General features: G+C 43.6%; 1 protein-coding gene across 1 annotated transcript in view; it reads right to left on the bottom strand.

Annotated features, from left to right (window-relative positions):
• LOC144504838 (solute carrier family 22 member 2-like) overlaps positions 1-2147 on the bottom strand; it is a 38193-nt gene extending 36046 nt beyond the window's left edge. The window contains exon 1 of the mRNA XM_078230590.1: positions 1737-2147. Coding sequence (XP_078086716.1) covers positions 1737-2147 — 411 coding nt within the window. The remainder of the gene's footprint in view (positions 1-1736) is intronic.
• Positions 2148-12662: the final 10515 nt, after the last annotated feature.

Here is a 12662-nt window from a genome sequence, read left to right as displayed (position 1 = left end):
TATTGTTCAACTGTCAATCGTTAAGCTGCTTCATTTGTTAGAGTTATAGTTAGACTGTGTTATTAAATAAAGTTTATTTCAATATAAAAGATCCCTACTTTGTCAATGGAATCAAACTTGGAACAAAGTGCCCTTTCCTCACATTTTTGTCAAAAAGGAAAATTTGTTGGGGTCTAGTCTGGCTTCCTCATGTAACTTGGGGTTCTGGTCCAGTATCCTAACCAACCAAACACAAAGACTTCATTGGAAGCACATACAAGCAAAATTGAGGTTTTAGATCATTTACACTTGCATTGATGTATCCAAAACATCACCTCCTACCTTGCACTTTCCCCCATCTGATCCCCATTTGAGCAATTCTTTAGTGTTAGTTGTCTCTCTCAGACCACAGTACACCTTGTTTCTTCTATCTAATTTGTCATCTTGGTGTTCAAACCCCTCCTAAATTCATTTAAGATCACCCCACTCATTGACCTCCCCACATGTGGAACAGATTGCTTTGCCCCCAAAATTAGTTCCAAATTGGTTAGGAACCTGGCACCTTTTGCATCCTATTGGAAATAAAGCACAAGGATAAGCACAATAAAAGGTCTTTCTGCGCCCTTGGAGAGTTTAACCATGAAACATAGTTGGGCACAAAGTGAAATCATAGCATATTCATCAATATACATTAGATAGAAAGCAAGTGAATACAAGACAATATAAACTCCCATAAAATTAAAACATTTACTGGAAACATTGACATCCCTAGCCCTTACCTATACAAGAATTAAATTCATAACAAGGATATAAGTAAAACTGTGGGAAGTCATATTCAGGACTCAATGTAAGGAAGTACTTCTTCACACAAAATGATTAAGGTCTGGAGTAACCTCCAGGAAGGGCCGTGCGGGTACAAATTCTACAATCACAAAGATGTGAGATAAAGGAGATTGCAGGTTTCTCCAAGGATGAATAAAATTATTGACATTAAACAACATGCATCACACCATTTATGTACATGCAGTCAAACAAGCCTATACTGCCTTGCACTTTCCCCTTATCTCATCCCAATACATGAGCTATTCTTTAGTGGTAATCGTCTCTCCCAGTCCTCTGGTTCTCCTGTCTCGTGTTTCATTCTAACTTCCCACAACCCTTGTTAAGTGAATTTAAGAGCACCCCACAGCACTCACTAACCCATCACCCTCCCCGTGCCTTGAACAATTTATATACTGCTATTACAGACAGCCACATAAGATGATGATATCAGGACGTAAAAGATGTTGATTTTGAGCCATCAAAAAGGATGAGAGAGAAGAGGTAAAGTAGTTTGGGAATAGATTTCCAAGTCAAAAGTATGACTGCAACCTAGAGATGCAGAAATAGGCCATTTAGCCCATTAAGTCAGCTCCCGCATTCAATGAGATCCTGACTGATCTGATATTAAATTCCTCAACTCCACTCTCCCACCTTATCTCCAAAACGCTTGATTCCCTTACTGACTAAAAATCTGTCTATCGTAACCTTGAACATAATTAACAACTCAAACTGCACAACCCTCTGCAGTGAAAAATTCCACAGATTCACTTCCCTCAGAAGAAATGCCTCCTTATCTCAGTCTTAACAGGGCAACCCTGAGATTATGCCCTTTGGCCACCAACTGTGACAGCTCTCTCCCACAATTAAGATTCGAGATGCTTCTGTTGTCTACGGCGACAATCAACATCTGATCTCCGACCAAAATTAAAACGTACCTCAGTCACAATGCTGGAGGATGAGCCATTTTCAAACACCCACCCATCCTGGCATGTTGTACGCGGTAAATCCCAGGAACCATTCTGGACAAATAGCAGTGGGTTTTCGCAGCTACCTGAAGAGGAATTCCAGTCTACGTCGTATCTCTCACACTGACTGTATGAGGAGCTGCCGGCCCATCCTCGAGGCAGTGTATAATTCTTCTCCTGTTCCAGAGACCAGCGGCACTTATCCCTCAGCTCAGTCACCCCAGGACTCCTGCACCAATGGTCAGGAGTGACCGCTAAAAAAACAAATCCAACGTACAGATAGGAAAAAACTGCCGAGGACAGACACACAAGACACAAAATTAACTTCTGATATAGCCCAAATTTTCCGACTTTCTCCAAAACATCATCAAAGGCCGGCATTGCAACGTATCTGTTCAACTGCTAAATTGAAGGAGCAAGTTGGTACCGATAGGTTGTCCTGCTTGTTTATCTGCAGTGCCAGAGTATATCCCAGCAATTCAGTGTGGAAGATAGGTCTGCCAATCATCTGTGCAAACTAAGGAGTTAGTAAATGAGTGAACAAATGAAATGTGATACTGAATTATTCAGTGTGATTACAAACTAACACCAGTAACCATTTATCAAAATTTCAACTTGAATACACAACTCAGAAACCACTACGCTTTTCTGATTTGTTCAATTTCTGAGTTTTTCACACATCCTCAGTTAATGTGATGCAGAGCAACTTGAACAGATATTGTAACTAGTTTCAAGATGTATTATAATTAGTGAAAAATACACAACTCCTTTTCACACCAGAAAGTTACTTTCCTCCCTTAAGGAGGATCCTGTTGAAGTAAAATGCGTCTTATTCTATTTGGTTCTCCATATCCACTCAAGTGTACAGTTAGAGTCTCCCCCATAGCTGCAATGAATGGTGGAAAAGATCCTCAGCAGTTCTCTGGATAATCTGAACCAGTAGAAACAGTCGAGGAAAGTGGTCTAATTTTAATCATAGAACCAAGCAGCACAGATAGATGCCATTCATGCATTATGCTTATGTCAGCTTTTTACACAACAGATGCTTTCATGAACACTAAATGGCAACAAGAGAAAATGTAGTAGCATGTATAGAAAGCTGACTGGTAGATAGAAAACAAAGGGTTAATGATGTGATTGTGACCAACATAAACTATTATCCTTCTCTACCTGTCTGCAGCCTTTGTTGTGGTTGACCACAGCATGCTGCTCCAACACCTGACCTCCATCTTCCAAATGGACTGGGTGCATTTGCTTGGTGCAATTCTTATTTATCCAGCCACGACCAGAGGTTCATCTGCAAAGACGTCTCTTCACACCCCTGCAGTTATTGCTGAAATCTCCCCAAGGATCTATCCTTGATCCTATCCCATTTCTCATCTACACATAGTGTGCCATGAACCCAAGATCCCGGTTGAGGCCGGAACTTGGCTATCAGTTCCTGCTCAGCGATTCTGTGTTGGTGTGTGTCTTGAAGGCCACCTTGGAGAACGCTTGCCCGAAGATTGGAGGCTGAATGCCCTTGACCGCTGAAGTGTTCCTCGACAGCAAGGGAACACTCGTGCCTGGTGATTGTCGGGCAGTGTCCGTTCATCCGTTGTCGTCAACGTACCATGCCTTGGGACATTCTTTCCTGCAGCTGAAATCTCCCCAAGGATCTATCCTTGACCCCATCCCATTTCTCATCTACATGCTGCCCCTTGGCAACAGTTGAAAGGATACCAAATAAACCTGTTGGACTTTAACCTGGTGTTGTGAGACTTCTTACTGTGTTTTAAGGAGACTTGAGTTTTAATTTCACTCTACAATATGCCTGCACTTTAATAAGGTTTTACAACTTTAAGGTAGGAAACACTGTGTGGTTGCCGAGCAACCAGAGATCCACAGACAGCAAAAGCAGTTTTCCAGTTCAGCTGGAAGGCGGCATCCCAGAAACAAGCAACCTTTCGCAGAATCTGCTGGTTAGGGGACTACAAAGAGCAGGTCTCAAACTAAAGAACAGAAATTTCCCAAAATCAGGGAAAGAGACAGAAGGAAGTCCCAAGAAGACCTGCTAGTCCATATAATCCCTAAAGTGCAGAAGGAGGCCAATCAGCCCATCAAGTCTGCACCAAGTCTCTGACAGAGTACCTTACCCAGACCCTCTCCCCCACCCTGTAATCCCACACATTTATCGTGGCTAATCCATCTTGGACACTAAGGGACAACTTAGCATGGCTAATCCAGCTAACTTGCACAACTTTGGACCGTCAAAGGGAAAGAACACAAATCTGGGAAACGGTCCTGTTAAGTGAAGTTAATAGTGAGGAGCACAGATTTCAACTCAAACAACAGGGCTGCAGGGTGTGGGCCTAGAATAACATGAGGTTCTGAAAAGCCAGAAGATCCAAGAAGATTGCCAGATATTGATGACTCTCGACTACAGCCTTGTAAAGCAGTGGTACTTTGTTGGCATGGCTGGGTATCTGAGAGATCATGTGGAATGTGAAGCTCGAATACATGTGGTCCTCTAGGGAAAAGGAACATCAGAAGGAGAGATTGAAACCTTGGAGACAGATCCTTGGTGAATACATTTGAGAGAAAGTGTTGTTTGGGAGAAGATTCTAAGGTGTGTTCTTTAGAGAGTGAAGATTGGAAACTCTCATAAGACAGGAACATAGAAAATAGGAAGAATAGGCCATTTGACCCATCGAGCCTACTCTGCCATTCAATGTGATCATGACTGATCCTCTATCTCAGTGTCATACTCCAGTTCTCCACATCCCCTTTTGCCTTTTATATCCATAAATCCATTCATTTCTTTCTTAAATACATTCAGCGATTTGGCCTCTAAGTGATTGAGAATTCCACAGGTTCACCATCCTTTAATTGAAGAATTTTTCTCCTCATCCCAGTCCGAAACCCCATATCTTGAGAACGTGGCTCCTTATTCTCGACCACTCCCCAGCCAGGGAAAACACCTTTTCTGTATTCAGTCTGTTCAGCCCTCTCAGAATGTTACATATTTCAGTAACATTTCCTCTCATTCTTCTGAACTCCAGTGAATCCAGGCCTTGTGGACACAATCTCCTCTCATACATCAATTCTACCATTTCAGGAAATAGTCTGGTGAATCTTAACTGCATTCCTGGAGTTCCAGTGAAACCAGTTGTCTCACAATGAGACAAACACCTGAGAAAGTTGTTGAGAAAACCATAGAATAAGTTGTTTGGGGGGCATTTGTCACTTGGTTTCAGAGTATGGGGTGTCTGACAACAGTTCATCTATTGGTTTACATGGACTGTGAACTTTAAATATTAGATTTTGTAACTTACAAATCTGTACATAGAGTAATGTACATAGAATACATGGAGTAATATAGTTATTTTCTTGCTTAATAAATGTTTTATTTTTTTGTGAAAAGTTCATTGGCTGACTCCTGTAGCCACCCTCTACATTTCCAAATGGAAAAAGTTAGGATCTATCAGACTGGGTTCTTCCTTGGGATCCGACTTGTCCAGTAGTATCAGCTGGAATCGTCACACTCACCAATCTACCTGTTGTTGATCATCTGTCCATTGTAGCATTCGAAGGAGTAACGCTGTACAGTCCTTGTGGAGAAAGGGCCCAGTATTGAACCAAGAATACCATCCATCCTGTTGTGCGACACTACCTTTGTGCTAGATGGAAATTGATTCAGGACAAATCTAACACTCAGAACAAGGCATCCACCAAGTTCATCAAAAACAGTAACTCAGCAGAAGGAATAAACTATGAAAAACAGGAGCACTAGTAATACAGGTCTTCACTACAGGTCACCCTGTTGCAGACTAAAAAGTCCACCCAAGGCTACATATGCTCCAAACCCTCAACTGACACCAGTAAAACAATTACATAGGAGGAAAGGCTCATAAGAACACTATGTACTCAAAATGATACTCTTGTGACACTCCTCCGCTTAAATTTCAATCCCCCATCAGGACAGAAATACAACAAAAGTAATGTCTTAACTATATGAAAGTCTGTCAGTAATACCACTCGTGAATCTTGTAATAGTTGTTCAACCAAAAACAGGCAAAGTCCACGTGCAGTCTGAACCATAGCCTATTAGGCTACTCCCAAGGGTGACGTGATGCTGGTGGTGCCATCTTCTGGCTTATCTGACTTGCCAAACAGGATTTCACCTTGTCCTCCAAGTCCAGCTCCATATTATGCCACCAAACATACAACCTGGCTAGACATTTCATTCTAGGAGCATCTGGATGAGCCTCATGAATTTCACCCATGACTTGCAAACTACCGGGGGGGGGGGGGTGGAGGGGAGCACAGAACAACCACTCTTGACCCCCACAGTATAAAACATTCTGCATACTTAACCCATTCCTACACTTCACACAAGGTTTTAACTCATTATCTATGATAGTCGGCCATTCTTGCATCGGAAATCTTTTAACCTGCAACAGAATAGGATCTCTGTCTGTCCACTGAATCTGCTTTGCACTTACTGGAGAATATGCAAATCTCTCGATTAACAAAATTGTCTTGCGACAACACAATAGCTTGGATGGCAAATCTGGTAAAGGAGATGACTCAATGCATCCGCATTTGCATTGTCTTCCCCTGCTCTGTACATGATATTGTACTGATAAATTGACAATCTAAGTGGTCAGCACTGTATTCTTGCTAAGACCATGAGAGGAATACATTACAACTCACTGAAAAGACTCATCAGCAGCTTGTGGTCAGTACACAGTGACCATGGAGGTACTGATGGAATCTTTTCACTGCAAAAACAATAGCTAGATCTTCTCTATCCAACTGTGAATATCCCTTTTCAGCCTTTGTCAGCATCCTAGATGCAAAACCGATGGGTTTTTCAGAGCCGTCCTCCATTAAATGGGAAAGTACTGCCCCACACCGTAGGGAGAGGTATCACAAGACAGGATAGGTTCCCTGTCTGGATCAAAATGGACTCGCAGATTACCCATTTGCAGCAGCACTTTCACATCTTTGAAAACCTTCTGTGCGAACTCTCACTTCCATTGGTTTCTTTATATTTGGAATACTGCGTCCAGTTCTGGTCGCCACACTACCAGAAGGACGTGGAGGCTTTGGAGAGAGTACAGAGGAGGTTTACCAGGATGTTGCCTGGTATGGAGGGGCTTGGTTATGAGGAGAGATTGGGGAAACTGGGGTTGTTCTCCTTGGAAAGACGGAGGATGAGGGGAGACTTAATAGAGGTGTATAAAACTATGAAAGGCATAGATAGGGTGAACGGTGGGAAGCTTTTCCCCGGGTCGGTGGTGACGTTCACGAGGGGTCATAGGTTCAAGGTGAAGGGGGGGAGGTTTAACACAGATATCAGAAGGACATATTTTACACAGAGGGTCGTGGGGGCCTGGAATGTGTTGCCGGGCAAGGTGGTGGAGGCGGACACACTGGGAACGTTTAAGACTTATCTAGACAGCTATATGAACGGAGTGGGAATGGAGGGATACAAAAGAGTGGTCTAGTTTGGACCAGGGAGCGGCGCGGGCTAATTGTTCCTTGTTTCTCGTTTCAAGGCTTCATTCTATGATCATCTTGCTGGTGCCAGTACAGAGCGAGACTGCGGATAGTTGGGAACCTGTCTCGGGGGCAGGGAATTCATATGGTGTTCGTGGAAGTGGAAATGACTAGGGTTGGGAAGCATTTTCCGATCAGGGCCATTGTGATCTCCTGGACTCGTTTCGATCGCCTCAGGGGGTCGGAGAGGAATTTCCCAGATTTTTTTTTCCCCATATTGGCCCTGGGGTTTTCACTCTGGGTTTTCGCCTCTCCCTGGAGATCACATGGTCTGGAATGGGGGTGTGGGGGTGAGTTAATGGGTTGTGATGAGCGAGGCATCGTGGCTGTGAGGGACAGCTCGGTGGATGGGATGTTGGTATGTGGATAGGCTGGAGAGTTGGGCGGGGATCCTGGATTCAGGGTTCGGTCCTGGACCGGGGAGCGGCGCGGGCTTGGAGGGCCGAAGGGCCTGTTCCTGTGCCGTATTGTTCTTTGTTCTTTTTGTTCTTGTTCTTTATATAGAAGTAGGTACCGTGGAGACAACACTGTAGACTTTTCATAACAGTTTACCAAGCCCTATAATGACCTGAGCTCAGCTATATTCCGGGGCTCTGGAGCTTCCTTAATGGCTCAAATGTTCTCCTCCATGGGAGATAAGCCTTGTGCAGTGATTCTGTGCTCTAGATATGCCATGCTTTGTGCCTGGAAAATGCACTTGCTAAGCTTTAGCCACAGACCCACCTCTCAAAACCTTTTTAGAACTTGATCCAGATTGCTGAGGAGCTCCTCCTCCGTCTTCCCCGTAATTAAAATATTATCCAAGTAGATTGCAACACGAGGAATGCATTGCAGCTGGTTGTCCTTTGAAAGATCACTTCACTGGAGGAAACTCCAAAATCCAAACGATTGTACTTGAACAACCCTTTGTGCATGTAAATAGTCACATTGCTTTGCATCTTCCTCTAGCAAGAGTTGTTGATATGCCTGGCTCATGTTCAGTTTTGAAAATGTCTTGCTTCCCACAAGAGTTGGAAACAAATCTTCCACCCAAGGTAATGGACAGGCATCTAACTTGGAAACCTGTTTAATGGTGAACATGTAGTCACTACATGTGTGCACCATAACATCATTTTTAGGGGCAGAAATGATTGGAGCCGCCCAATGAAAGACTCCATGATTCCAAGATTTTGCAGCCATTTCAACAAATCCTCCATTTTCCTTCTCATTGTATGGGACATTGTCCTGGGCTTGAAAAAGCAAGAAGTAGAGTGGATACCTATGTACAACTTCACAATAGTACCACGCAATATACCCAGTTTATCCTTGAACACGTCCAGATGCATCTTAACATCCTTGGTCACCCACATGTGCTTGATTTCACCCCAGTTCAATGGAATTTTGCTGAGCCAGTCATGCCCTTGCAAGCTCACTCGCCACCCCCACCCTCTTTTGACCACAAAGCGATATGTCCTTGCTTTGTGACTATTATACACAATACTGGCTTCCAACACCCGGAACAAAGGTATGGAGTCTCCGGTCTATGTCTAAAGATTAATCACCACCGGAATAAGGGCTGGTGCTTGGTTACAGTCCCACATTGACTTGTAGCTCTCTACACTAATTCCGGATACAATGGTTCCTGTGTCCATCTCCATCTTGATTTGCTTTCCATTGACCACCACTGTCGTAAAAATATGCTCTGCTCGTGATTCATTCACACTAAACATACTGTAAATTTGCTCCCCAGTCTGCTCTGAGCGGTCGAGATAATGCATAGCTGATGGCGGATTCTTTGAATTTAATTTTCTTGCTCAGCCTTCACCTTGCCCCCTGCATTTCTTCACTAAATGTGTCTTCGTTTTGCACCGGAGACAAACAGTGTCCAGAAACTTGCAATGATTCACATAGTGAGGCCCACCACACCTAAAACACTCCATTGTTTCCACCTTTTTGCTTGCAACTTCTTTCTTCATTTAAAGCAATGCCCCTGCCTGGGCACTACATTTGCCTGGTGAATATCTCTAGTATTACTGGCATCCATTTCCATGTCTTGTGAAATTTCTAGAGCCTTCTTAAAAAAGTCAGTGTGGCTTCATCCAACAACTGATGCTGAATGTTGTTGTTGTAAATGCCGCAGACCAGTCTATCTGTGCATATCTTCTAAAACGGATCCAAAAATCACAGTTCTGAAAGCTGATGTAATTCTGCCACAATGTGAGCGACCAATTAACTACTTTTCAAAAATAGTTAAGAAATTTGAATATTTGAACGATCACTGAGGGCTTCAGGCTATGGTGATTCTGGCCAGGGCAACCTAATCTGCCAATGAAATTTCCCTTGGTTTCCGTGGCATGGCCAGATTCCTCATCAACTTAAGCCTTCACCCCACAAACATACAAGAGAATCAAGCACTGCTTCACCTCATCTAATCCTTTTGCTAAAAAAATGCTGCACCCTCTCCACTTGAAATTCCATCGAATAAATTCATGATGAAAACTAGCTACTCCTTGTATGGACCTCATGTTGCCATGTTGAATATTGAAAAACGTTGTTTTCTTTTGCCATTTTCTCCTCAATTGCTATAAAGACAGTGATTTGAGACCACAAATAAGGAAGTTGGACGCATTGTTTAAAAGGAGATTCTTTATATAAAGAAATAATGAAGTTTAATAATAGTAACTCATCAGAATAATAACTATGAAAACAGGAGCACTACTAAAACAGGTCTTAGAAATCTTAGAAACCCTACAGCACAGAAAGAGGCCATTCGGCCCATCGAGTCTGCACCGACCACAATCCCACCCAGACCCTACCCCCATATCCCTACATATTTTACCCACTAATCCCTCTAACCTACGCATCCCAGGACACTAAAGGGCAATTTTAGCATGGCCAATCAACCTAACCCGCACATCTTTGGACTGTGGGAGGAAACTGGAGCCCCCGGAGGAAACCCACGCAGACACGAGGAGAATGTGCAAACTCCACACAGACAGTGACCAAGCCGGGAATCGAACCCAGGTCCCTGGAGCTGTGAAGCAGCAGTCCTACCCACTGTGTTACCGTGCCGCCCCTACATGTAAGCAAGGTCTTGCTTACACGTCACCCTCTTGCAGAGCGAAAGGCCCTCTAAATCCCACACATGCTCAGAACCCTCAACAAAAGTCAGGACATGTTTGTTCAGCACTGGAAGCAGCATGCAATTTAGGGCAGTGATCCCATGATCAACAAATCAGATCAAACCCCTGCAGTCCTGTCACACCAGTTGTGAATAGTGGTGGAGAATTAAATTCCTCACCAGAGGAAGAGGTTTCACAAACATCCCCAGTCTTAATGGTACAGGAGCCCAACAGGACAAAAGGTAAGGCTGAAGCATTTGCAAACATCTTCAGCCAGATGTATTGAGCTGTTCCAGTACAGTTTATCACTGGCATCTACCAAACATGTCCTGTTCACAAAAAAGCAGGACAATCCAAACCAGTTAAGTACTGTCTACCGTCAATCATCAGCAAAGTAATGGAAGGTGATGGTGAACCAAACATCACTTACCCAGCAATAACCTGCTCACTGATGCTCAGTTTGTTTCTGCCAGGGGGTCTCCGCTCTAGACCTTATTGCAGCTTTAATCTAAACATGGAGAAAAATGTTGAACTCAAGAGATATGGAAAAAGTGACTGCCCAACATCAATCAACATTTTACTATATGTGGCATTAAGGAAGCCTAGCAAAATTGAAGTTAGTGGGAATCTGCAGGAAAACACCTCATTGTTTGGAGTTATAATAGCATAAAGGAAAATGGTTGTGATTTGGGAGGTCAATCATCTCAGTCTCAGGCCACTGATAAAAGACTTCCTCAGGGTGGTGTCCTAGGGCCAACCATCTTCAGCTGCTTCATCAATAACCTTCCTTCCATTACAAAATCATTGACAATTGTGTGGTATTCAGTACTATTTCCTCACACTGAAACAGTCTTTGTTATCTAGGTCTTGCTGCATGCAAGCAATCAGGCTCGAGTGGCACGTGGCAAGTAACATTCATGCCATACACGTACCAGACAATGACCATCTCCAACAGAGTAAGAAGTTTAACAACACCAGGTTAAAGTCCAACAGGTTTATTTGGTAGCAAAAGCCACACAAGCTTTCGAAGCTCTAAGCCCCTTCTTCAGGTGAGTGGGAATTCCCACTCACCTGAAGAAGGGGCTTAGAGCTTCGAAAGCTTGTGTGGCTTTTGCTACCAAATAAACCTGTTGGACTTTAACCTGGTGTTGTTAAACTTCTTACTGTGTTTACCCCAGTCCAACGCCGGCATCTCCACATCATCTCCAACAGGACAGAGTTTAATCATCACCCCTTGATATTTAATGATAACACCACTGAATACCCCATTATAAACATCCTGGGAGTCACCATTAACCAACAATGTAACTAGACCAGTTACATAAATACTAAAGCTAAAGGAAGTCAACAGTTCTGTGACAAGCATCTCACCTCCTAACTGGTCCGTCATTGACAAGGCACAAGTCAGGAGTATGATGGAGTACTCTCCACTTGCCTGGATTAGTGCAACTTCAACAGCTCAAGCAGCTCAATTCTATCCAGCCTACTTAATCAGCACTCTCTCCACTTATGCACAATGGCAGCCATCTATGCAGCAACTCACTAAGGCTCCTTCCATGGAACCTTCCAAACCTACAAGGACTGCAAATACATGGGAACACAACCACATGCAAGTTCCCCAAGCTACACAACATCCTGACATGGAACTATATCACCATTCCTTCATTGTTACTGGGTCAAAATCCTGGAACTCCCTCCCAAACAACACCGTAGGTTCCTTACACCACATGGACTACAGCAGTTTGAGAAGGCAATTCACCAAAACCTTGAGGGAAATTAGGGATGGGCAATAAATGCTGGCCTTGCCAGTGATGCTCACATGCAATGAATGAACTGCTGGAACTTTGGCAGAAAATGGCTAAGGGAAGAGAAGGGAACTGGAACCAGAGTAGCAAGTCAAAAAGGGCTTCCAGATCCTACGATGCAATGATGGACATCCAGAGGGGAGTGTGGTGATGATTCCACCATGACCAGGAGGCCCCCAAGGCAGAACTGAAAGGAATGAGGATGAGTGGCCATGGAAGTAAATACTTAGCAAGGCAGCAGCACCAGGAAAGTTTCAATGACTTTCAGCAAATCTCAGATTTGAGCATGAGATTAAGCAAGCTGTTTCACAAACACTATGTAGTGGCAAGTGGTATTTTCCACCAACAGGATGCTGCTGAGGCCAGTAATACATTCTTGCCTACCATACTATTTAGCAACATCATGTATGTATCTTAGTGTGTGTGTCGGCCATATACCCAGCATT

The sequence above is a fragment of the Mustelus asterias genome, chromosome 15, assembly GCF_964213995.1.
Source record: "Mustelus asterias chromosome 15, sMusAst1.hap1.1, whole genome shotgun sequence".
Taxonomy (NCBI): Eukaryota; Metazoa; Chordata; class Chondrichthyes; order Carcharhiniformes; family Triakidae; genus Mustelus; species Mustelus asterias.
Note: the sequence above shows the minus strand (reverse complement) of the source record. Positions and strands in the feature narration are given on the sequence as shown.